The 26,277-nt window shown below is 39.6% G+C and overlaps 2 protein-coding genes across 17 annotated transcripts in view; one reads left to right on the forward strand and one right to left on the reverse strand.

Moving 5' to 3' along the window:
• LOC129725340 (small conductance calcium-activated potassium channel protein) overlaps positions 1 to 26,277 on the reverse strand; it is a 355,723-nt gene that overhangs the window by 193,270 nt on the left and 136,176 nt on the right. The window lies entirely within an intron of this gene.
• On the forward strand, positions 2,580 to 4,269 carry LOC129725342 (uncharacterized). The gene is made up of 5 exons (XM_055681035.1): positions 2,580 to 2,814; positions 3,114 to 3,636; positions 3,695 to 3,884; positions 3,936 to 4,086; positions 4,144 to 4,269. Exons 1-5 carry the CDS (start codon positions 2,580 to 2,582, stop codon positions 4,182 to 4,184), a joined length of 1,140 nt encoding a protein of 379 aa, XP_055537010.1. The 3' UTR covers positions 4,185 to 4,269.

The raw sequence follows: 26,277 nt of genomic DNA on the forward strand, positions 1-26,277 counted from the left end.
AATGTGAATCTCTCAACGAATCGGTGGTTGTTTATAACAGTGAGCAATATGAAGTGGAGTTATTTAGTCTTTATCACAATCAAAAGGCTTCAATTAAGCGCGCTGTTGGTTTGACTTATTGTAAGCAATATCTAGAAAGGCAGCATCAAATGTTAACGCTGATGTATCCATCTAGCTTTCTCTGCACGCTTATGAAATATTTCTAGAAATGAATTGTATAGCGTAATTTACCGGTTAATTATAAATGATGGAAACGGATTGATTTTTTTTGTACACTTTGCATTAACGATGAATGAAGTGTATATGTTTTTGTGTGTTTAGAATTAAGGTAAGAGTACGAATTTTTGATTTACAAAACAAATGGAAAGATCATAGGAGGGTGAAAGCTAGACTGGGACACGGTTATATGGGGGAAAAGCGATGGTGTTATTTTTTCGCTCCCATGCACTTTTCGTGTTCCTTATGGCTCCTATAACAACCGTGTAACTTCTCAGATCGATCGGTGGAACTATATTTTTGCGCCTGATTTTTAAAGTTTACATACAATTTGATCTGGGAAAATCCACTTTTTCAAAACTTATTCTCTAGAGATGTCTAGTTGGCTTCTAAAAATATATCAATACATGATATTTGTAGGAAATTTTTCTGGAAAAAACTCTTCTGAAGACCGTAAGGCGCTACGATGCTTGTAGAAAAAGTTGTTCACCCTAAACTGATTGAATGTCTGACAAACGGCTCACTATTGAATTTTTCCAGCAACACTATTACAGCGCGAAAATATATTTCCACCGATCGATCTAAAAAGTTACACGGTTGTTATAGGACCCATAAGCAACACGAAAAGGACATGGGAGCTAGAATTTATTTTTTGTCCCACCCTAGTGAAAGCTTATGAGAAAACCACGAAAGGCCATATAGAAAGGGGCCATCCCCCTCCGTGGACAACGGCCCATATAAATTCTAAAAAAAATGTATGGACTGTGGACATTAACAACCCCCCCCTCCCCGAGCTGTATGTGGATGGCCCCAAAGTAAAATTGGTTTTCTTGGTGGTTGCTTGTTTCATGTTTCTGATGCCATCAAATTCTCTTCCATCAAGTCAACAACTATCTCTTTTATTTCTAAAAATAATGCTAGAATGTTCAATTTATCAACAGAAAAGAGGATTAGCAAAAATCAAGAAGCTATTGAAGATTTTGCGATTAACTTTCGATTTGCTAACGTAAGCTAATCCTTTAAAGAAAGCCAATCGCCAAGAGAGCTTCGTAGCCGCAAGTTTACAGAGTCCGCTTTGATAAGCGAGTGGTCGTGGGCTCGAATCGTAGTAGAATCATGCCATTTGGTTGTCAAAGGACTTTAACATGGGTTCATTCTCAGGCTCTCTACTACATACCCTTCCTTCAAGCTGAATTCTATAGTACCCTTGCTGACTTTCATCCTAACAAGAGAGTCCCTATTATAATAAAACTGTTCTGAGTAACGTATAATAGTTCTCTTCAGGGAATTGTAATTATGACGCGGTCTTGGCTGGAGGAACGAGGTTTCGATAAGACTCCTTCCTCTTGACAAAAATATAAGTGCTACTTATAATAAACCTGACCAGAGGTGTAGCATTGAGTGCCTCTTCAGGGAATTGTGATTGTGACGCGGTGTTGGTAGGAGGAACGAGGTTCGATAAGACTCCTTCCTCTTGACAAAATAAGTCCTTCTTATAATAAAACTGATTTCAGAAATATTTACCCTCTACAGGGAATTGTAGTTGGCGATATTGGCACGAGGAACCAGGTTTCGATAAGACTCCTTCCTCTTGACATAATAAGTCCCTCTTAGAATAAACCTGGCCAGAGAGGAACGTTAGGTGTAGCCTCAGTTCAGGGAATTGTAATTAGGCGATATTGGTAGGATAGAAAAGAGGCTCGGCGGTATAGTAGAGCAGTAAGCTTGAAATGAAACACACACAAGCACGGATATAAAAAAAAGCGTATCATTCACTTCAATAATGATCCCGCCAATAATATGAAGTGCGGAGTACAGAAAACACCTGGGCAATATCACAATAATCAAAACGTCTCTGGTCGCAGTGATGAGTCCACACAGAGGAAAAAAAAGCCAATCGCCAAACTTTTTCGAACAATGATGCTGAAAATGATATGATAATAAAAATGAGTAGTGCAGATTTCCAAAAAAATGGAAGGAAACTAAAAAAAAACATTTAATTCCAAATACAAGAAACACGTAATGTTTATTTATAACTATTTTTTATTTTAAACCTGAAATCATAAGGAATCCTGGGATGAAGCGTCAATTTAGTGTCAATTTCAACTATGTGCAAAAAAAAAAAACGATTTTTTTCGGATGCGTCCGTATTGAAAAATGATCTCGTGGTTTAGACACGACCCCAAACACAACAAAAGTTGTAGTCGAATGTGGTGCATTTACCTTATCGCAATTGGATTTTGATAAAAATAAATTTACATAATTTTATCTTATTAAAAATTAAATTTTAATATCGGGTCATTATAATGAATACCAACAATTAATCCAGAATATTGTCAGTGCTTAGCGCGAACTAAAAGGCGATGGTTGTATTCGAAAAGCCCCATGAGCTTTTCGCTCATAACCTTCTCTTCCTTCGATGGTTGGCGGATTTTTGTGGGGTGGACATGATGGTCGAGAACTATCGTTTTAATGTGCGAACCTTTTTGTGTTTAGGCGCACAGGTCATTGTGATAATTAGTGTGGTTTACAGCGCTGTCTTCTACTATCCGGATTGGCTGTATGTCCTGAAACTAGTGATTCCACTTTCATTCTGCGCTCAGGTATGAAAGCGATTTTTCTGAAATGGTGGATACAATTTTGAAGGATAAAAGTTTATAACAGGAAACACTTTCTTTGAAATAGGTGATTCTATTGTTCTGAATAAGGTTCAATTGGGAATGAAACAAACTAGTTGAACATAAAACTAGTAGCACGAGTAACGTTTTGTTAGCACTGTACTGTTATTGATTTATTGATGTACTTCGTTATACAATTCGACTACCAACTCTCTGTCAATCAGTATACTGCATGAATTCCACGTGCCAACAGCTTGACGTAACGCTTACTTTTATTTTTTCAAGGTGCAATCAAATTTTACAATGCCTATGTTTATCGGCACTTTTTTGCGCTGATGTATGGACGACTGGAGCGGTTCCACTACAAGCATCGGGATGATGCGGAAAACAACGCCTCATTGCTTTTGTTGATGGAAAGGATACACCTGATTTCGAAAGCGTTAGCTATTTTGTTCCTATCTGCTGGAATAGGATTTGTGCTTTATGCAGTTTATATGTACTGTAATTTTCACGAAAGAGTTTTGATGCTTGCTTTAAGATTTCCGTGGATAGATGCTGATTCGATTTTGGGATACACCATTACGACGGGAATCCAGTCACTCGTGCTTATCGTTTCTGTAACTGGTTTTGCAGCTGCAGACTCGGCCATACTGTTGTTCGTAGCGAGTTTGGCTGGGTTTGCTGATGTTTTCACTAACGACCTGAAAAAGCTGAACAAGGAGTTGAACTTCAGATCTCCTGATATGAGGTTTATTCGTTCGAAAGTCAGGAACCTCTGCTCACAACATCAGGATATTATCGAGTTAGTTGATTCCTGGCCTGACACGTATATACTGATGTAATGTTTTCCTCTTTTTCAGATATGAATCGGATTCGGATGAAAGATATATTGCTACCTGTTTTGTTCAGGTGGCGACCGCAGTTTGTTGTATGAGTGCTTCCCTATTTTTAGTATATATCGAACGTTATCCACCTGGATTTGCCATTTTGGTAGCAAGTTTTTTCGAACTGTTGGAGTTTTGTTTGCTAGGAACAATTTTAACAATAAAGGTAATTTTGATGGACCAACCATTCCGTCTCATTATCAGACTTATTATTTAGAACGAGGAAATTTCGGAAGCCATTTATGCCACCGATTGGTTTTTGTTGGACAAATCGGAGCAGAGTTGTTTCCAACTGATGCTGCACAAGAGCCAAATAGTTACGGAGATGACAGTTGGTGGCACAACTAAACATAGAAACATTCGTTGGGGTAAGTAAAAATACATATATCTAGATTAGGGGTTTTTGAAAATACGTTTATTTCTAGATTATGAATCGAATATATTCATATTTTACAATGATGATTAGTTTCTTAGAGTAGTATATTGAGATCTTCACAATACGAAAGATTCTAATAAACCTTGTATCCCAGCATCTGTGCTTATTTCAACCAGAGGCGAATTAAAACGAAGGCAAAACAGGTGGTCGCCTTCTTGCCAATCATCGAAGGGCGCCAAATGTGTGGACGTAAAACTCGAAAACATTAAAACTCAAACTGTAATAATAATTTGAATGTTCGGCAGTTTTAGTTTTTATCGTTTCTTTTATTCTGTTATCTCATTAAATTATCGAATCAATAAAAATACTCTTGATAAAACTATAAAACCGAAGTCGGGAGTCGCCAAATCAGTTTTCGTCTGCAACTCAAATCAATCTTCGTTCGGCCCAGATTTCGACGATGATAACACTGGTAACAGAAGCGAAAAAATGCTGACTTAAACTGCCGTGATATGACAAAGTGGCGTAAGTGCCATTTTCTCGAATATGAGTTTTTCATGCCAATTTGTTCATTATTCGAAGACCTATCTTTTGATATCTTCCTTTTCGTAGTTACTAATTTGTACGTTGCATAAAATCAAAAAAACAAAATGACGTTGGCACACACTTCCATACAAAAGTGACGTGAAATTCTTTCGTTTTTGGGCCGTACTGAAAAACTGATCAATTGGATCTACGTCACAATGTCATATCACGGCAGTAAAGCTCAAACAATTGCCCGAAAAGGATTATAGGTTTTTAACCATTCCTGTGAAATTTGATGCCTTTTTAGCCAGTGTAGAAATACGTGACCTTACGTCAAAGTGTAGGTTCGTCGCTTCAACGTTATGTTAAATTCCCAGGAATGGTTAAAAGCTATAATCTTTCATTTTTTGCATTATAGCAGATACTACAAGGCTTAATTTTTTTAAAATATAGTCTCCATCTACAATTTATTGTAGCGGTCTGTCGATGCCGGTTCTGTAGTACTGCGCATCAAGACATTCTCAATGGAGGGCATAGTCGACTCAGGGCCAGTTAGAAACGCAATTCCAATCCAACCGTAAGCCAAACGAGCTGGAGCGTTGTCTTGCTGAAACATCTGATTGGATCAATAATGTACATTAATATTTATTATACATTAATATTTATTGGTAGTTGGTAATTTGCCTTGCGAATTCCAAAACATCGGATGACTTTTTTTCTCAGGTTGCAGGGAAATCCGCTAACAAACATCTGAGAAGATAGCTCAGGGAGTAGGGTTGAGTTCAACTGAACCCACTAAAACCCCTCCAGTCTCCAGCCCTTATCTTCCCGGAACGACGGTTAAGTATTGCGTCGAGAAATGGCTTTTTGCGCTGCATGCACCCTCTTAACTTTTACAGCTCATAGCTAACCACCTGGAGACTGGCAGTTAGCTGACTGGCAGTTAGCTACCACTGGTGTGTTGGCGCTTGACCCGCCGCGCACGTTGTAGCTTCAGGACTATCTGAGAGGCTGCTGTTCAATCCGCACCCCAGATGTCCGGGTCTTGGTTCATTTCCCGAACTAAGTTATCATGTCACTCCTCGCACGCGCAAAACGAGGGCATACGAAGAAGATATGCACAGCGCTCCATGAACTTGGGGTACATGGGAAACCCCGTGTGTCCGGATCGTAGATACTGCCTGAAGCAGCCATGGCCTGACAGGATCTGTTTACTTCTCCTTGGTGATCCATCCTGATATCTCCAGAATAAGTCTGCTACAAGATGCAGTTTGCGTCGTACCACACTGTGTGATTCACACTCGCAACCCTCAGATACATGAGCCTGTAGGTACTTTCCTGTTTACCACGATATCTATTAGTACCTGGTGCTTTGAACCCCGTTGGCCCACTATACCTCAGTATGGGCGAAATCACGCTGGCAAAAAGTTTCCACTTGCTGCTGTACACCGCAGAGCTATTTGATATCATTTGGGATATTAGCAAGAGGAACAGACGTAGGTGACGTGGCTCTTGAACGTAAGGTTGCCGTCAACCATAATCTTCAAAAGTTTCAAAGATCGCTTTGTGATAATGGTGCAGTCTTTGACTTTGATCACCGCGTGTTGCTCTGATTCACAGTTATTTACAACCGTGACCTCCGTCTTATAGTGCGTTAATTACATTTTTCTCAAAGTTCTCGATCTTTGGTACATTTTCCGAACTAAGTCAGCTCGACCTCTCCGATCGGCTCGCCGTAGACCTCCAGCGTTATGTCGTTCGCAAAGCCGACGATCAAAACCTCAACAGGGAACTTTAGCTTCAACACACCGGGCCCAGGATGAAACCTTGCGGTACTCCTGCAGTGGTTGGGACGCACTTCTGACCTTTCTTTGTGTTGTAAACTAGTACTCGATTCCGGAAGTAATTTTCCAGAATCTTGTATAACGATATCGGAACATGGAAGCTTCTAAGCACGAGCGCTATGGAGTCCCAGCTGGCGCCATTTAACGCATTCTTAACGCAAGTGTGATGATTGCGCAATAGTGAATGCCATTCTTTTTAGCTGGACGGCCACCTCCACCACTTTTCCGGAAGCCGAACTGGTTACTTGCCAGACCGTTTACGCCCTCTGTATACTTCATCAGTCTGTTGAGGATAATCCTCTCAAGCACCTTGCCAGCAGTGTCCAGCAGAAACATCTGTCGCTCCCACCTCTCCGGGAAGAGACAGTCATTAAGGCACTCCTGCGTGAACAGCCCGGGGTCTTAAATGGCCGTCTTTATGGCCAGGTTCAGGATTGCACCCAGTCCCGGTGCCTTGCTCACCCTCAAGGAGTTGGCGATCACAATGAGTTCCTTATTCGTAATCCTTGCCTCCTCCTCAACCTCGACACGGCTGTCGTCGCTTACGGCTTGGATGTCCGGCAGGTTTGGCGACCATCCTTGGTCTGTGTCTGAGATACTGGAACATCTTACGTGTGACTGGATCGCCGGAAGTCGAGGACTTGGCTCGTGGCGTGGAAAAAGCCCCTCGATGATACACTCCGCTGATGATTCCTCTGCAGGCGCCAACACGCCTTTGGTCTCCGTCTTGCATGGAGCCAAGCACTGTAGAGGACCACCCACCAATAAACCGGTGCATTTCCAGTCCTCGGATGGCGGGTCCTAGACATGGTGGCGTCACACACTCGCAATAGTGTTGCGTCTAATTAGTCAGCACTCGGGCGAAGCCAACTGCCCCTCTCGAGCTCTCTTTTTATTGCCTCCTCGAGTACCGTGGTATCGAAATGCGATGCCTCACGTTGTTATCCTCACTATAGCAAACCGACAATAACGAAAACCATTTTCACCGCGATGTCGTCCGAGGTGCTCCAGCAGCTGAGCAACTCGTGGTTCAACCGCCTTCGCCACGATCTAGCCCGCAGTCACGGTAATAACCCGCAGTCACGGTACCATCTGTACTCCACCGCAGATAGGACGTAGTAGCTTCGCAGATTCCAAGGGCGTTGGTACTCCACGAGCCTGGTCCAAGCTTCGTGGCCGTAGAGAATTACCGGCCTGATCAGTGTTTTGTAAATGGTCAACTTCGTGCAGAGCGTCCCCCGGAGTCTAAAGTAGAACGTAGAAGTAGCGTCTACAAATTTCTCTGCTGGTGTCGTTATCAGCAGCATGCTTGGTTTCGCTCTTTTGCTCTTTGAATGCTCACTAGACTATATTTTATCAAGGAGGCAGGATCGAACAAGTCATATGAAGCACTTGTAGAGACACTCTATCTTTACAATTTGTCTGAACATTGTAATTGAACATTGTTGTGGTTCTGTAACCAAGTAGTACAAAAATCATCGAATGTTGGAAGTAGTATGAGAATTTCCCTTTTTGGAAAAAGTATCAAATGCGAACTTTTACCTCGCATGATATTGATATGATATGATATGTTTTGACCGGTCCTGGCCAAAAATGCAACCCCCTCCCCGCAAAAGGGAGAGGATCATGTGAAGGCAAATTATTATTGTATCTATTAGTATCACTTACACTCTTGAAATTACATTAAACAGATTTTTAATAAGTTAATCTTACGTCGAGACAAACCTACTTCGGTACTGTAGGGGAATAGGGGCAAAATTGACATGTTACCGACATTTTCGTGGATCAAACACGTAACAATCGATTTTTGTGACCTTTTACCACAATATAAGACATATCCTACCACACTTACATATTAGTGGATCCATTAATGCTCCACATACTTGGTTCTGTTTTGCTTTGTGAAAAATATCAAAACCATGCCAAAACGATTTTCGCAAAATCACCTTTAGAGGTCAGTTTTTGTCATATTTAAGATCTGTTTTTTTTTTTGAAGATAGATAAGAATGTGGACAAACTCTTAGATTTTTGTGGACAAACTATTAGATTTTTGATATTTGGTTTTAAAACAAAATGACGTCGAAAACACATCGACAATTTTCGATTTCTCAAAAATTCAAAATGGCGCCATTGTTGCCATTTGAAGTAATATGCGTCCAGACTGGATAAATGGGTTTTTGCATCAAAATACATCATTAAATCGTACATAGAAGCCAAGGCAAAAATAGTTGAGGAGGTTGTTTATAAGACATGGTCGCAGATTTAACGTATAATACGATAGTCTGTCATATGCCAATGTATTTCTTGCAGTAGGTTTGGGAATACACTCGATTGCAATTGATCATATGATTGTGATCAGCCCTCTGCTCCATATGACGTTTACCTATAAAGCCGGCACCGTACATTGTTTTCAGTTCTACACAGTTATTTTTAGTGTTAGAGTTGTTCTCTCATTTCCCTACCTGGGTAACCTGCTTTAATTTCGTATGTTGGAATACTAATGTACGAAACTTAAATCTAATTTCATTATGTTTTAAGGCTATCTTCTAAATAGCTCCGCCTTTATTTCAAGTTTCCACAGTTCGTCCTAGTTTCGTAATACGGATATACGGAGAATGATTTCTTGTGCGCATCCAGCTGAGCCGGACTGGCAGAGCTCTCATAAACGCAACAATATAACATTTATCGACTCGTGTTGTGCGGTTTGAACGAAGATAACGTTCCCGCTCTCGTGACGGATATAAGGGTCGAAATTCTGCTGTGATGTCAAACTATTACCTCTTTTTTAAGACGCTGTTGCGAGACTGAGAATGCTACATTTTTGCTATCTACTGCAATACCTCGAGCAAAAGTAAAAATTACAATCGGTCCTTCTCAAGGCCACTAATACGTTCTTGAAGCAATGCTATTTTTTTTCTTGCTTTGCAAATTATGGAATGTGCAGTTTTACGTTTGTTACAAGTGAAGAAAATTCTTAACTAATTCAATCATAGAATTGTAGGGCACCAAAAGGTGCCATTGTATTTCACAACAGTAACAACACTGGCAAGTTTGTTCAATTCATTGTCATTTTGGATTGCCAGTCGCCGATGATTCTAATTCTCTCGTTTTCTCTACCAGAATTTTTCTGCCATTTCCAGTAATTCTGAAGCTACCAAAAGCTCCATAGCAGCCGCCTTATAGATGGGTGCTTGAGTATCAACGCGTACAGCGCGACCAGCCAGAAATTGAACGTCCGTATGATACCGGTACAGTCTTGAAAGAATTAGCACAAAGAGTCCCACCCCCGATTAACTATGTATATTCTGTCGACTTTGTTAGGGAAAGCAAGCAATAAGCGACCAAAAGAGGTCAAAATCAGCGTTCCGACAAGGCTTGAAAATTTTCAATAGTACAATAGTTCGAATAATCATATTACAAATTTCTGCATTTGGGCGGGTGCATGGATGATTCTTAAATCGATTGCTGTAAGAATAGATCGGTTGAATACTGACTGTGTTTTAAGCGTTCGAAAGTGAACAATTTTCGTGACGCTTTCGATGTTTTCGGTTTTCAAAATTGGACCCCTGTAGATGTTGTCGTAAGACGTATTCTACGTCAAAAATTGGTGCATTGTGTTATATTTAATCTGGTTTCATGCAAACATTGTATTAAACTCATAACGTAAAGGTTATCCAGCGAATACCTTGAACTTGCTTAAAGCAGAATTGTACAAACACGTAATATGATTCTGTTACCCAAACACGAAAAGCAATTTACACAATAATTTATTGAATAGATGCGTCATAACTGAGACACATCTGTTATCCAGGTAAACAAAATTAAAAATTTAAACCTATTTTGAGCATAATTTCAAGTTTAACAAATTTGGCTTTACACTGAACCCGATAAATTATTGCTATGCCACAGTTTATTAAAATAATCATAGTGGAACACAAAAGCTTCTCAAAGGTGATTATGGTCACCAAACATCATATAAACATCGTATTTTCAACGTTTTAGCACGGTCATGGGTATGGCATCACGTATTGTTTTTTTTTATTTGTAACTGTCTCTAACGTGCAAAAGAGAGTTTTAACTCGTTTAATCAGGAAACTTTATTAGCTTTAACCCATTTCCCGCGGGTGATGCCATATGGCATCACCTGACATATAAACTTTAATAACAGTTTACCAACTATACTTCTAATAATGGAAATATTGTAAGCAGTTAGAGAACAGATTGATCTTCAACATGCAATATAGTTTGTGCCAATTACGCATGCGGTTGCTGAGTAATAAGAGTTTGAATGACATTTTTCGATGTAAAAACTGATTTCTCTCCGCGGGGATAGGGTTAATAAAACACAATATCGTCCGTGTCATCACGATCGGCAAGATGGAATCCTGAGGACAGTAATGAAACTACACCGTCATCAGTATCGATCTGGTAATAACCGGTGATAAAAGCCCCAAGCCTGAATAATTGATCTACAAGGTTTGAGTTGGTTATAATCACCACAAACTAACACCCACACATTAGCAATACAATACAATTCGCTGACAGCCACGGCAGCTATGCTAATTAAGTCGGCGATCGTATCGGAATACACATCAACTTGCTGTTGCCAGCGAATACGTTTATCAAATTAGTTTCTGTTAGTATGATGATTCTATCAGAGCTATTAGAATATCGACATTCTTCGCTTTAAGACACACACACACACACACACACACACACACACACACACACACACACACACACACACACACACACACACACACATTCTATTATTCTAGCCACATATGGCCGATGCATGCAATGCACCTCTAAACGTATTTTGCTCATGAAACCGTAGTAAGAAGAAATGTGTCAAATAAAACATGTATGTGTGTTGAGAATATTTATCCATCACTAATGGCTAATTAACATGCTCGTGAATTTGCACTTAGCTTCAGGTAGTGCAAGGTACAAAATCCTTCTTCTCGTAAAATCCCGCCCGCAAATAGCACTCCTGCAGTACAAATAATTCAGCCGATTCAACAATCCCACCAAACAAATGTATTTGCGATGTACTGGATGTATAGTCAAAATTAATACAGAGCAAAAACAGGCTCGTTTTCCAGCCCAGTGGCTAAACCAAAACAGTGGCGTGTAAGAAACCAAAAGAAAAAAAAAAGCGGAAAACAGAAAAAGGCAAAGCAAGACCACTGCGTTTCATTCGAATACATGGGAAGATGAATGAACTTTCGCATGGTTGGACCTCCCGTGGAATGAGGGTTATGAGCCATGAGAAAAGCTACCGCGGTGTAGGAGTGGGACAAGCGCATAGTTCGCTTTGTATGCTAGACAAGTTGCTAACAGTTAAGCTTGCATCGTCGTTTTGGTGTCCGCACTCTGCGTTCGTAGATCTATGCGAGGTATTTTTTAGCGAACACATAGAGCATGGAAGGTCGGAACAGCAATTGCGAGAAAATAAATAAAGACCGGCCGGGCGCTTGTCCCAGCTGAAGGATGAGCGTAGTATGGGCTTCATTGTGATAAATGAGCATCCGGGGTGGTGTAAAATTTATGCAAAATCCTTTTTTTTGGAAGCATTTCCTTTCCGTCTACCGGATATTGCACTCCCTCTATTTCAATACGTAATTTATAAACGACTCAAGTGGCTTGCGGTACATTGAAATATCACCAAGGTTCAAAATTTAAACGTCCGAACATAATAGTTGTACAAAGTTCTGCTGAATCTGCGTGTCTAATGGTCTGCTTAATCGCCTGGAAAAGTCAGCTTCTGCAGCAATTGCATATTGGTGCACTCGTGAAGTTGCACAAGTGTGTTAAGTTGGCGACCAAGGAAGGTATAGGTTTGACCACTATGCACATCAAGCTTGCAGGCCATGATAAAGCAGTTCTGTCATTGTGAAACGAAGATGAAGCCTCGGTTCCCTCCATATTGCCAGCCTCTAGCTACTGAGCCTTGAAGCGGGTGGTGCAGCCCGCAAGCTAAACAATAATCTTTTCCCATTTCTCATCTGACTATGGCACTCTGAAGGGTTTTGGGTCGTTTTTGCTGCGAGTGATGTAGTAAAGCGAGAAACCGAGTGAACAATTGCAGTGGGTGTTTTAAATGAAGGCGCTGATGGAGTGTAATCTTGTTAAGCTTTTTTTTCCAGCAGTATCTGCATTAGAGATCATGTGGAATTTTTAATTCATCCACTTTGGCCCTTCGTTTTGAGTTGCGAACTGCAATTGTTATTGAAGTAATTGGCAACTACAGTTTTGTGGGTAATAAAAGATGCGGTTATATATAGGTTCAATATAACATAGAATATCAATTTTCGAGCCTTACTAAACAGACCTCAATAACTTCTTAACCACCATAATAATAAAAGCTGGTGCTGAATCCCAAGTTATACCGACTACCCAACTAGCGATAACTAAAACAAATGCTTTTCACTGATGAACAGACAATTGCATAACATCAATTATTTGATTTTATTTTTCATAGTTATGTTGAATTCTTATTCTATAGGTTGATTCATTTTACAGCTATACCATAACATTTAGGTAGCAACCTAATCTTTTGAATAGTTTTGCGATCGAGTATTAATTGCATATCCATCATATTTTAGAGGTGGGTGAAATTTCGGGTCTTCGGGTGGGCGAAATTAGGATTTTGGGGAACGAATTTAATGTATGTTTGCGCTGGGAACTTGGTCGTATGTTGACATGGAAGGGGGAGTTGTTCTCCTTGGAGAGCAGCTCGCCTGAGCGTCTATTTTCCAGGTAAGGGACTGCTCGAATAGCGACTGATCCGGAGCGGACGGTTGTGCTATCAAATGCAGCGTCTCATTAGCTACACCCAAGACGGCAGCCACGTCGCAAGACTAGGCATTGCAGCCCTAGTAAGGCAGCATGCTGAAATAAACATACTACGAACGATCCAGAGAATGATACGAATCGGAACAATCGGTATAGATCTAACGAAAAAGGACAACGATTGGAAACATGGCACTTTGAATGTTGGGACTTTGCTCGAACCGGCACGCACGGGCATCTTGGTCAAAGAGCTACGGAAGGCAAAAGTGGAGGTAGCAGCCATATTAGTGGTGCCTTGGCCTAAAACCGAAGAACGTGAATGCCGGGCGGTTGTTTCTACCACGGGTACTTTTTCCAAGTATCACATCTATTACAGTAGCGGCGACTGAGCGGAACGGGGTGTCGGTTTCGTGCTACGAGGAAACCAAATGAAGCGTATCATTAGGTGGATCAAGGGCAGATTCTTCTATTTCAGCCTTATCAACGTGTACGCGCCGACGAACGATAAAACCGACGACGTAATGTAAGAGTTCTATGAGCTCCTTTAAAAAACGTATACAGAGTGCCCACAACACGACATAAAGATCGGAGATATGAACGCACACGCCAGTCGAGAGGCGTTATTTCGTCCCGTTATTGGTAGGGAAAGCCTTTACTCTACCACCAACGGCTTGGTCTTAGTGAACTTCGCCGCAGCCAGCGTAAAGGCCATCTGTAGTACCTATTTCGCACGTCCGAACATTCGGAAGCACACTTGGAGACAGCCCAATAGACAGACCTGCTCCCAGATCGACCACACGCTGTGCGGTCCTTTCGAGGGCTAAACATCAACTCGAATCACTATCTCGTGGTAGGCAAGACTTGCGCCCAACTGTCCAACGTATTTGAATCAAGATCGGTGAGGAAGATACGTATGGACATCCAGAGGTTATCAGCGGAAGGAATTGATGCAGAGTATACTCGGAAAGTTGATAGTCGGATCAGTGAACCAGCTCGAGCAGGGGAAGCATATCCATGATGCGGTCAGTGAAACAGCGCGGGAAGGGATAGGCATGCACTAGGGAACCACGCGTAGTGGGTGGTTCGGTGCTGAGTGTCTAGAGGTGACGAAGAGAAAAACCGGGCCTAAGCTAACACGTTAGTAGCAGCTAATCGTGTGACGCGTCAGATGCGCGAGGAATGCTGGGAGACAAGAGCTGCCGAAGAAAGGTTCCACCTCGTGAGAGACGTGAGCACTACGGTGGCGTCTTAGCGGAGGAACCAGAAACTGGACCGTGCCAGTACCTGCCATGTGTAATAACAGGGAGGGAAACCTGCTTACTGATAAATCGCAGGTGGCCAGGCATTGGAAGCTACATTTTGAAGTGATGTTGAACGTTGAGAAAGGTAGGAGAGTCGTCGAGGGGAATAGGATAGAAATTGGGGAGGACGGACAAGCTGTGGACCCACAAACATTGGAAGAGGTGAAGAATGCTTGCAATGGGCTAAAGAACCACAAAGCCGCTGGGAAGGATGGCTTACCGGCCGAGCTTTTCAAAGTCGGGAGTGAGCGACTGTGTAGTGCAAATCACCAGATTATCCTAAGGGTATGGTCTGAGAAACAACTACCTGCGGACTGGTTGGAAGGACTCATATGCCCTATCTACAAGAAGGGACATTGACCCTGTCTTAATTATCGAGGCATAACCCTCCTCAATTCCGCTTCTAAAATTCTCTCCCGTATCCTGTTCCAGCGACTGAGGTCGTTGCAGGAAGCCTTTTTCGAAGAATGCCAATGCGTTTTTCGAGCGGGACGATCTACAACGGACCATATGTCCACCTTGAGACAGATCCTTGACAAATTTCTAGAACACAACTTGCAGACACAGCATCTGTTCATAAACTTTCAGGCGGCGTACGATATAGTAAAACGCAACGAGCTGTTTATGTTTGAACACGGTTTTCCAACAAAAGTAAATCACCCCCTAGTGCCCAGTGCCGTCTTTAGACGGTCTCCAGTTAAACCTCTAAAAAAGCTTCAATAAGAACTTAAAAAATATTTATAATTCTTCATGGTGATTTTTCGAAGTCCGTCTAGAAACTAATTTGGGCACTAGAGGGTTAAACTGTTACGTGTGACGTTTCACATTTTCGGACGCGTTTGTGACATTAGATGGTCTGAAGCAAAGTGACGGGCTCTCGAACTTGCTGTTCAACATAGTGTTAGAAGGTGCAATACAAAGGGCAGGTGTGCAGTGCAGAGGAGCGGCACTATCATCAGGAAGTCTTACATGCTGCTGGTCTCCGAGGACGACATTGATCTAATTGGTGTTAACAGTAGAGCTGTTGAGAAGGCTGCGGGAATTGGACTCATCATAAACACTGCCAGAACGAAGTTCATGGTGGCTGACAGAGAGCGCGGTAGTTCTACGGGTGTTGGTGCTGCGGTGAGGATGGATGGGAACACTTTCGAAGTGGTCGACGAATTTGTTTGTCTTGGTACTCTCGTGACATGTGACAACAAGGTGAGCCGCGAGGTGAATAGACAAATTGCGGTAGCGAATCGGGCTTTTTACGGATAGCTTTAAGATCCGTACAAAGTTTACATTCTATAGAAATCTGATCCTCCCGGTGGGGTTCTACGGAATCGTGGACGTGAAAGAAGGCCGATCGCTTATCGCTTGGGGTCTTCGAGCGTAGAATATTACGAGCAATACTCGGTGGCAAATTAGAAAATGGGGTGTGGCGCAGGCGCATGGATCACGAGCTGTACGAAGTATACAAACACGCAGATATTGTCAAGCTGATAGAACACGGCAGGTTACAGTGGGCTGGCCACGTAGCACGGATGGCGGACACAAGTCCACATAAGCACTGATGATGATTTTATGTAGCAAACGAAACACGTATTCGTACGGACTAGTAATATTTTCAATATTTATATCTCAAAATTTGTAGTAGAGTTCAATGGAAACATATTTTTTTTTTTATTTTTATTATATTATTATATATTATTTATATTATTTTTTCTGATTTCCTATTTCATTTTGCTAAGATGCTCAGCAAAACATTTTCAAATTTAAAACAGTCTTTTTTTCAAATATCACATTTTTGTATCCTGTAGTCATGTAGGCTTGGAAACTACTGAACTGATCGGCGTGGAATTTTGTGTATAGGGGTTCTAGGGGCCGAGAAAGGTGACTAAGATAGTTCAAGAGCCTTCCTTTTTCTGGAAGGGAGGGGTCTCATACAAATGAAACACAAATTTCTGCACATCTCGAAAACTAACAAACTAAATGGAACCAAATTTGGCATGTGGATGTTTTCAGGGGTAACAAATATGTCCATAATGGTTTGATACCCCTCACTCTTCTATAAAGGAGGGGTTCCATACAAATGAAACACAAATTTCGCACAGCTCGAGAACCAATCAAGCAAATACAACCAAATTTGGCATGTGAATGATTTTAGAGGTTTTAGAGGACAGAAATTGTTTGCAAATGCCATTTTGAAATCCAAGATGGCAACTTCCGGTTTCTGAATAAACAGCGGAAAGTGACCAAATACCACCTAATATGGGTATTTCCGGAATCGTAATGATGCACTGGACAAACCAACGTCAGACAACATCTTGATTTGTAAGATGGCAAATTCCGGTTTTTGGAAAACAGCCTAAAATGGTCGATTTTCACTAAATATAAGTATCTCCGGAGCCAAAATGATGCACAGAAGCTAAAAATCGATCACAGACACCATTTTGAATTCAAAGATGAGAACTTTCGGTGTCAGCCAAAAATGACCAAATACCATTCAATATGTGTCCAAAGTGACCAAATACCACCCAAAATAAGTATCTCCAGAACCAGAATGATACACAGCAGCTAAAATCGACATCCGGCTCCTGGTAAACAGCCGAAAATGACCAAATACCACCCAATATGGGTGTTTCTTCAACCAGAATAACGCTCAGGGGCCAGAAATTGCCTTCAAATGCTATTTTGAAATCCAAGATGGCGACATCCGGTTTGTGCAGAACTGCCTCAAATAACTCGGTATCTCCGGAACCAGAATGATGCAATGAGAAATTGACCTCATGCACCATTTTAAATTGTAAGATGGTAACTTCTGGGAAATAGCCGAAAATGACTGAATACTACTCAATATGGATATTTCCGTAATCGAGATGATGCATAGAAACCAAACATTGACCATGGACACCATTTTGAATTAAAAGATGGCCATTTTCAGTTTCTTGAAAACAACCAAAATGACTAAATACCACCCAATATGAGTATTTCCGGTGTCAGATTGATGCCAGAAAAACAGCTGAAAATAACCGAATACCACCCAATATGAATACATTCAGAATAGAAGCCAAAAGTCAAGGATATTGTCATTCCGATAAAACCAATCATTTCAAACGATTTGTCTTTCGACTTTGATCATATCCTATGGCCGATTCGTCGTGCATTTGCAGACTATAAACACATCGCAAGGAATCAATGAATTTGGAATGTTCAAAATTATTTAATTAAACACAAAAATGGGCAGTACGAAGTTTGCAGCTTGATTTTTTAACATCGAATTTTCTTGGGACAGCCTAGTGTATATGTCTATTGGTATAGTTTGTGTTGTATAGAATGCGTACGGTAGAAACAGTATTTCACACCCACCGTAGTCCTACGCTATAACTATATATTATATAACTATATAATTATATAACTATATAACTATATAAGGCCGTTACAAATTTTATTTTCATTTTATGTCACCCCCCCCCCCCCCCCTTCAAAAATCTTCAATATTGGAAGAAGAAGAAAAAAAAAGCTCAAACCGTTTTGTTCACTTCATTAGTTTTCCGACAGCATAAATGCTTAATTTAGCAACAAACAAGTCAGGTGACAGCGAGAGTGTCATCGAAAGGCAAGCGAAATAAATAATAATAATAAAGTGTTATTTTTCAAACATTTATTTAAGTGCAAGTTACAAACGTCATAACTTGCACACAAACTTTGATCAAAGATATTTCTTTTTTTTCGTTTCGGTGTTATTTATGTTTTGCCACCCCCTCTGCTAACGTTGATAACCTTGGACATAAAAAGAATTCGAAATTTGTATCAGCCTAACTATGTATTAATTAATTTACTTATTTATTTCTTCCGCCTCTTTTTGCCTCAATATAGTTATTTCAGTAATTAGCATAAAAAACTAATAAAGTATCGAAAAATATACAAAGTGAAAACCACTGGAGATATACATCACAGTCGTATAGTGGGGAACTAGCGATGAATTGAACATTAATAATTTCTTGACATCCTTTGACAAACAGCAACAATGCTGATTGTCGAATTTTTGTCGATCCACAGCAAGCAGACCGTCAAAAAGCTCGTTAAATATAGAAACGCATAGCAACAACGAAGCTTCGTTTGGCTCCGTGCCGTAATTTGTCGCATGTATCGCCTAAGATAGCATTGACAACAGGGAGCCCGTCAAGTGACCAGCTGTCCATTTGGCCAGGCAGTATCGACAAATGTATCGGTTTCATTGCTGAGCTGTTCGTTATCCTACGTAACAGTGCCCGGATAACGGCAACACGAAAAACACCGTACCATCCAACCAAAACAAGATCTTAACTGTTCGGCCCAGCGATAAGAGACGTGGGAGTGTGTTTGACAATGTCGTAGATTAAAAAAAAATCGTAAAATGAAATTGTTTATTGGATTTTCGGATCAGATTTTTTCAACAATTTTATTTACTGTTATTTTTGGTTAAAGCATTACAGAATGAATTAAAACGCAAGAGTTGAAATGATGAAAATAATGAAAGTACTAATATCGTAATTTATTTTTCAATTATTACTCAACGCTAATATGAACACATTGCTAATTTTATCCTAATTTCCCCTATTTCTAGCGAAAGTTCGATATTTTCTGAGTCGTCTAGCGATTCTTGTGCAGAAACAGCGTAACTGACAGACGAAAACCGTCCGTCCCTTCTCATGTTTCCAAGAGTATGATAGAAGTTGTACATGCGGATACGGAGGTGACTAGGCGGAAAACCAACGAGGCTAAAAGAATTATGTGACACTGATGAAGGATAACAATTGCTGTTTCGCACTAATAGCACACGCTCATCCCACAGCACCACAAAAGGGCTACCTGGTTGGAGTGTATTGGCCCCACTTCGGTGGAAGATGTAACGGAGGAGTTGGACAAATAATTTCTCGATGACGCGTGTACCGGTCTTGCCATGGTCTTTGATTGAGTTCGATGACATGACAATGTATTTCGTGAGCTTTATTCTTGGGCATGTTTTTCTATGGTGGTTGTCAAAAAGGCTATGTTTTTCCCGAGATTAACCAGCTTAGTGAAGATGGCAACATTGGGAAATAGAAGTCCTTCTGTTACTGTTAAAGTTGTTGTGATTTAGGATATTCGTACTATTGAACCACGTAATCCAATATTCATTAGATGGATTTTTTTTCCGCATAATGAACTGGAATCAGCCGATAAATACTATTCCGTTAGCCTGCATTTTTAGCATTGTCTTCAAACCACGTAGAATTTCTATTTTCAACAATACCAAAGCTCACCAGATGCTGAGATTTCATCCGATCATCCTCAGTGCGCAATATTTCGGAAAACTTCATCAAGCGGTCCAAATAGAATGCTGGTCTCGGTATGTATGTATATGTGTGCACCTTATCGTGATAGGATAAAAATGGCCGGCTTATCATTTCCTAATCCTGTATACGGTCTGGCAAGAGACTAAAAAAAACGGCAAGCAACGAACGGCGGAAACGAACGAAAGCTCTAGCAACGGCGACGGAACCGGTGAAACTATTGCTGCTGTTGAAGATAGAACGATAAGAAAACACGTAGAAGTGAACCAAAGCGTTTGCTTTGGGTGTTGTAGTTATGTGTGAGAAACTGACTGTGGTAAAGGAGCAAGAATGCCTCTACCCAAATAATAGCCGGAGAAAATGGGTGGATGGGTGGCAGCCGTCAAGAAAAATATGTAAGAAGAAGCCATATAAATTTTATTGCCAGCGATACCACTCGTAGCTGAAGATGGATTTGTGAGGCGGATGAACACGATAAGAAGAAGCTTTTACTCGCTTCGATGTGTTTTTTTATTTTTTCCTTCAATTTCCACCAGTCATCCCTATTGTGCGTTTTTACGAGCTCGGTGCAGCTCCTGAGATGAACTTTTTTTCCTGCATCTGAGCAAAAAGCAGCCTGGTCGAAGATACGTTGCAAAGGGAATTTAAACTGCGGGATCATTCATTCTTGCGATCCAGGATTCTTCCGGTAGGGAACGCTGCAGTGGAAAAGTAACTTTTATATTATTTGCTTTACGGTAATCTACTTTGGACCAATTCAGAAAAGATCTGTTGGATAAAGCTTCCAATTCACAGTGGAGCACTCAGTTCATCAAACAGGATCAGAATAGTGTCGAAGAATTTTCACTACGTAACAACAGTTTTAAACTGTAATACAACTAAATTAGTTGTAATACTTCGAAAGTAGCTGCTTGCTGAACAATTCACTGTACAGAGAAAGCCTCGTTTTTTATACTCTAAAATGAAGGTGTCGTACTTGTTAAGCTCACCACGGCAAAAACATTTACTTTCCAATGTTACTCATTTTAATATGATTGATGATTTGATGCTACCTATCACCTATGTTGTCATGAAATATACATTCTACATTAAAACGAAAATCGTCAAACGAAGTCTAGATTCCCACAAATTTCGATAGAAAATATCACTTATCTCTAAAACTATTGGAACTGGATTGGATAAAATTAAGTTCGCAGTATTGCACTTGTCAACCACTGTGCATATGTCCGAAGTCTGAAGAATAGCGGGTGGTATTTAGAACCCGTTTGTGAGGTCCGACGCAAGCTGACGGGTGATGATTAATGTGAAGACGTATTTTGGATTCTGCTGTTGGTTATGAGTCATAAAGAATATTTGGCTCCATCGGTAGTTAATTATACTGAACAATCAGCATATTAAAGACGTAGTAAAAGCAGTCGATAGTGTTTAACATAAAGGATTGATTGCGAACTGATAGCTTTTAATTTTCTAACTTTTAGAGCTGAAGTTACAAAAAAAATTAACTGATCACAGGCATCTACCAGAGTTTAGTAGGGGTAAGCGGGGTAAGACCGCCTTTCTAAGCAATGTTGTTGATAGAAAAAAAATTTGCGGTTGCAATTTCATTTTTTTTCGCTAGGAGGTTCTTCTATTCAATACCCGCATTTAAAAAATAAGAACTCAAATATTTTTGTTTATTTTCCAGCTTTTTGTTCAATTTAAAAAAAAATCATTGAAAATGTGCAGATCTTTTCCGTGCGGGGTAAGCCCGCCCACCAGCGGGGTAAGATCGCTCACCATTTTTTGAGGATAAAAATATATTTTTAGGGCCAAAACAGTTGATTTTATTGGTACAGTGTCTTTGACAAAGTTGTAGAAAGTATTTTTTTTTCTTTTTAAATAAAATATACACTGTGAAAAATCTAAAAAAATTTTTTCTAAGTTTTAACTTATTTTGTTTTTTGAAGTTCAAATCAATGTTTAGGTAACTTTTTGTAGTTTTCAAAATAAAGAGATTTTTCAGAATTGGGGTTTTACACGATATTCAATTTATAATATACCTGTCTTAAAGCTAAAAATAAAAACTAATTAGACCTGTCTGTATGATTTTTTTGAAAACTTGTTATGTTTAGAGTAATAATAATTATTATTAAATTTTTAATTCATAATTTCAATTTTTTTTATGTTTTTCTTTTGAAGAACAAAATCAACAACGACTCTATACATCAAACAAACCGCCCAAAAAAATTTCTTTGTAAAATTTGAGCTACTAATATTTCTATTACTCCATGATCCAACAGCCATCAAATTTTAGCTTACCATTGTAGATTTTGCAGGCAAAAATATGTTTTTTTTAAATTAGAAAAAAAAATTCAATCCTATTTTTCTTTAAATTTTTTTACAGTGTGTACTTTTTTCGGAAGTAAAAAACTACTTTTTTCGACTCTGCCGGAGACGCCACACCGATCAAACAAACCGTCCTGGCTCTAAAATTATTTTTGTTCATTAATACCATTTTTACACAAGTTTACTGTTTTCAAAAATTAGTCTTGTTAAAAATAACAGGAGGGTTGTGTGCAAAGCCACGACCGCAAGGTTGAAGTAGAATACTTTTACAAGAAAGATAACCCGGCTTCTCGCGTGTCAGTCATTTTTCTAGTAAATAAACATTGACTAATCAGATCAATCGAATTTTGTGCTTCAACAAGGATTGACCATTTTCAATAATATAGTAACTTGCTTGTCATGGTTGGGGCTTGACAATTTTTGAATTTTGAGATGAAATTTTTTCGGATATCGTGCTCATGACTGAAGAAAAAGATAATTCAGTACGTTTTGAGACACGGAGATGAAGTAAAATTTATAACTTTTACAAATTTAAAAATGTGATTAACTCATTGGAAAAAATAACTCTTCAATCAAGTTTTTATTTCATCCTGGAAAGGACAATTTGTTGTTCATTTTAGTATCAGAGAGATGCCGTTCACATCTTTGCGTTATCACTGACAGTGCAAATAAAGTATTCCTTGTGATAAAATAAACAGTTTTCACCTGATTTAACACTCAAAACTAGGCGGCTCACGTGTTGTCAAAATGAGTCAACTTTTCATTGAATGCATTTACCATTGCCCACTATCGCACAGAGACTGCATTTCACTAAAGTGCCTCACTGCATCAGCCGCTATCGATGCTGGAATCCGCTGCAACTAGTGCGCTATCCATTGCTACGCCACAGCTGTGGCCGCTTTCCGCCATCGCTGGTATCCACTGCACTGCTAGTGCTGCTGCTAAGGGAGGACGACTGCTGTTGTCGCTGTCTAGAACTATTATGAGCGGCTTCGGCTGAAACAGGCTCTTATATAGGTCAAATAGCATGTTTTAAATTGCAAAAATTCTGTCGACCGTGCTTGGGAAGTAATCATATAACGACCAATCAGAGGTCGAATTTTTCGTTTTGACAAGGCTTGACAATTTTCAATAGTACAATATTGTGAATAATAAAATTACAATTATCTTCTTTTGGAAAGAATCTTAGAAGATTTTTCAATCTGTTGCTGTAAGAACGAAGGAAATTCATCGAATACTAACCGATTTATTAGCATTTTAAATTGGACATATTTTTCACTTTTTTCGGTTTTAGATTTTCATTCCACATCCCTATGTCCTAACTTCCTGAGAGAAGTATTCTACTTCAAAATATCACTAGAAAAGCTTCAACCGAATCAAAAATGGTCGATTAGCATCGATGTATTAAGTGCCTTGAAATTGCTTCACTGATCCTGTAAATATTCCTTTTGTAGTGTCGAGGCATGTGGGTCTTGAAGCAAAACAACAAACAGTTGTATACGTGGCGGTTTTACCCTATGTATAGTGGGCGGCTTTACCCTCAGTGGAACATTTTCATAATTCACGGAAAAAGTAGTCAAAATTACAAGATTACTCACGGCCTTCGATATTTCCGAAAGAAGACAGATTCAGGCAAGCGATTAAACGTATATTCACGAACAAAACAAAAGATTTTGAGACAGAAAAACAGGAGGGTTGTGTGCAAAGTCACGACCGCAAGGTTGAAGTAGAATACTTTTACAAGAAAGATAACGCGGCTGCTTGCGTGTCAGTCATTTTTTTAGTAAATAAACGGTGACTAATCAGATCAATCGAATTCTGCGCTTCAACAAGGATTGACCATTTTCAATAATATAGTAAGTTGCTTGTCATGGTTGGGGCTTGACAATTTTTAAATTTTGAGATGAAATTTTTTCGGATGTCGTGGTCATGACTGAAGGAAAAGATAATTCAGTACGTTCTGAGACACGGAAATAAAGTAAAATTTATAACTTTTACAAATTTAAAAATGTAAATTAACTCAAGAGAAAACATAAACGTTTTAATCATCATGTTTTTTTTTGCATCCTGAAAAGGACAATTTGTTGTTCAATTTAGTATCGGATAAGATGCCGATTACATCTTTGCGTTATCACTGACAGTGCGAACAAAGTATTCGTTGTGATGAAGTAAACAGTGAAATGCTAATATAACACTCAAAACTAGACGGCTCACGTGTTGTCAAAATGAGTCAACTTTTCATTGAATGTCCACTATCGCACAGAGACTGCATTTCACTAAAGTGCCTCACTGCATCAGCAGCTATCGATGCTGAGATCCGCTGCAACTAGTGCGCTATTCATTGCTACGTCACAGCTGTGGCCGCTTTCCGCCATCGCTGGTATCCACTACACAGCTAGTGCTGCTGCTAAGGGAGGACGACTGCTGTTGTCGCTGTCTAGAACTATTATGAGCGGCTTCGGCTGAAACAGGCTCTTTTATAGGCCAAATAGCATGTTTAAAATTGCAAGGTATATGATTCTGTCGACCGTGCTTGGGAAGCAATCATATAACGACCAATCAGAGGTCGAATTTTTCGTTTTGACAAGGCTTGACCATTTTCAATAGTATAATAGTGTGAATAATAAAATTACAATTATCTTCTTTTGGAAAGAATCTTAGAAGATTTTCCAATCTATTGCTGCAAGAACGAAGGAAATCCATCGAATAATAACCGATTTATTAGCATTTGAAATTGGACATATTTTTCACTTTTTTCGGTTTTAGATTTTCATTTCACATCTCTATGTAGCTGAACTTCCTGAGAGAAGTATTCTACTTCAAAACCTCAAGTCCCGTAGCCGCAAAACAATAGCGCATAGACTGGTTGCCAGCTGAAAGGTTGTTTTTGATTATTTCTGTGACCGTTCGCGCACTATCAAAAAAGAAAGGGGTGCAAAATGTTATGTAATTATACTGTAATAGACATGTTAAAGAAATTTTTCAATTATTATATAACTTGGTAGTAAAACTACGGTGGGCGGTCTTACCCCGCTGGGCGGTCTTACCCAGTTTACTCCTACCTGAAGATTTTAAGTCAGAGCCGGTGTGCTTCAAAGTGCGTAATTTTGAGAAAGATAAAATGGTGTTCTAGTAAGCAATTCTTTCAATCTTCCCTGTGGTTCGAGAGTATCCTTCTCTTTGTGATGCATTATGGATAGAGCCAAATATGCTAAACAAGTGTATTAACGTAAAACTTTGCCGTGTGAAAGTCAATGTGGTATCTCTAGACAACTCAACTATAATCCCATAATTTTATGTGTACCAGAATTATTAAATATTCATGATCAACTGTATTGGTTAATTGTCGTTGTGGTTTCCGAGAAATGGCAGTAAGACCTACGAATAATTACATTTAAAAAAAAGAGGTTTTTATCTAAGAAGAATGGGTCAAAATTCGAATTATTTGTGAGAAACTCAATATAAAACCAAATTGACTGCGACTGGACATTTCAGGTCCTATCAGTTTCCAATCACAAGTGTTAACTAGTATTTTTGCATTAACATATCTGCCAACATTTCAGAATTTAATGTTTGGTGTAATGATTGATAATAAACATTATTGAAAACGTTTGAACTTAGCTTAAAGCTAAAAAATTTTCCTAGCTCATTATGACAGGGCACGGTAGAATTACCCATCTAACGAGTAATTCGTCCCAAACCAACCGCCGATAATGATGGCATAACTTTTATAGCCTGCGAGCGTAGATGTAAGACGCAATGGTGTTTACATCGGTGTCCCATCTTAGAGCGGTAATCGTGTATTTCGTTAACGCTGGAGTCATTTATTTTCATCCTTGGTCACTGAAGGATGGGTAGCTGTAAAAGTTCTTTTTATTGCCTGATCAAAAAGTAAACAAAGTCATGCAGCATTCAGCAAATTCAATACCCTAGACCGGCCTTAAGTCTTACGCTTACCTACACACCAACGTAGGGATGAGCTGAAGTTGGTTAGGGACCATGTTTCACTTTCGCATAAAATCTTGTAGCTCAACCACACAATAATAAAATTTGTCATGATATTCTTGTCAACTTTGAAAGAACATATTTTCCA

This window comes from Wyeomyia smithii, chromosome 2, assembly GCF_029784165.1.
Source record: "Wyeomyia smithii strain HCP4-BCI-WySm-NY-G18 chromosome 2, ASM2978416v1, whole genome shotgun sequence".
Lineage (NCBI taxonomy): Eukaryota > Metazoa > Arthropoda > Insecta > Diptera > Culicidae > Wyeomyia > Wyeomyia smithii.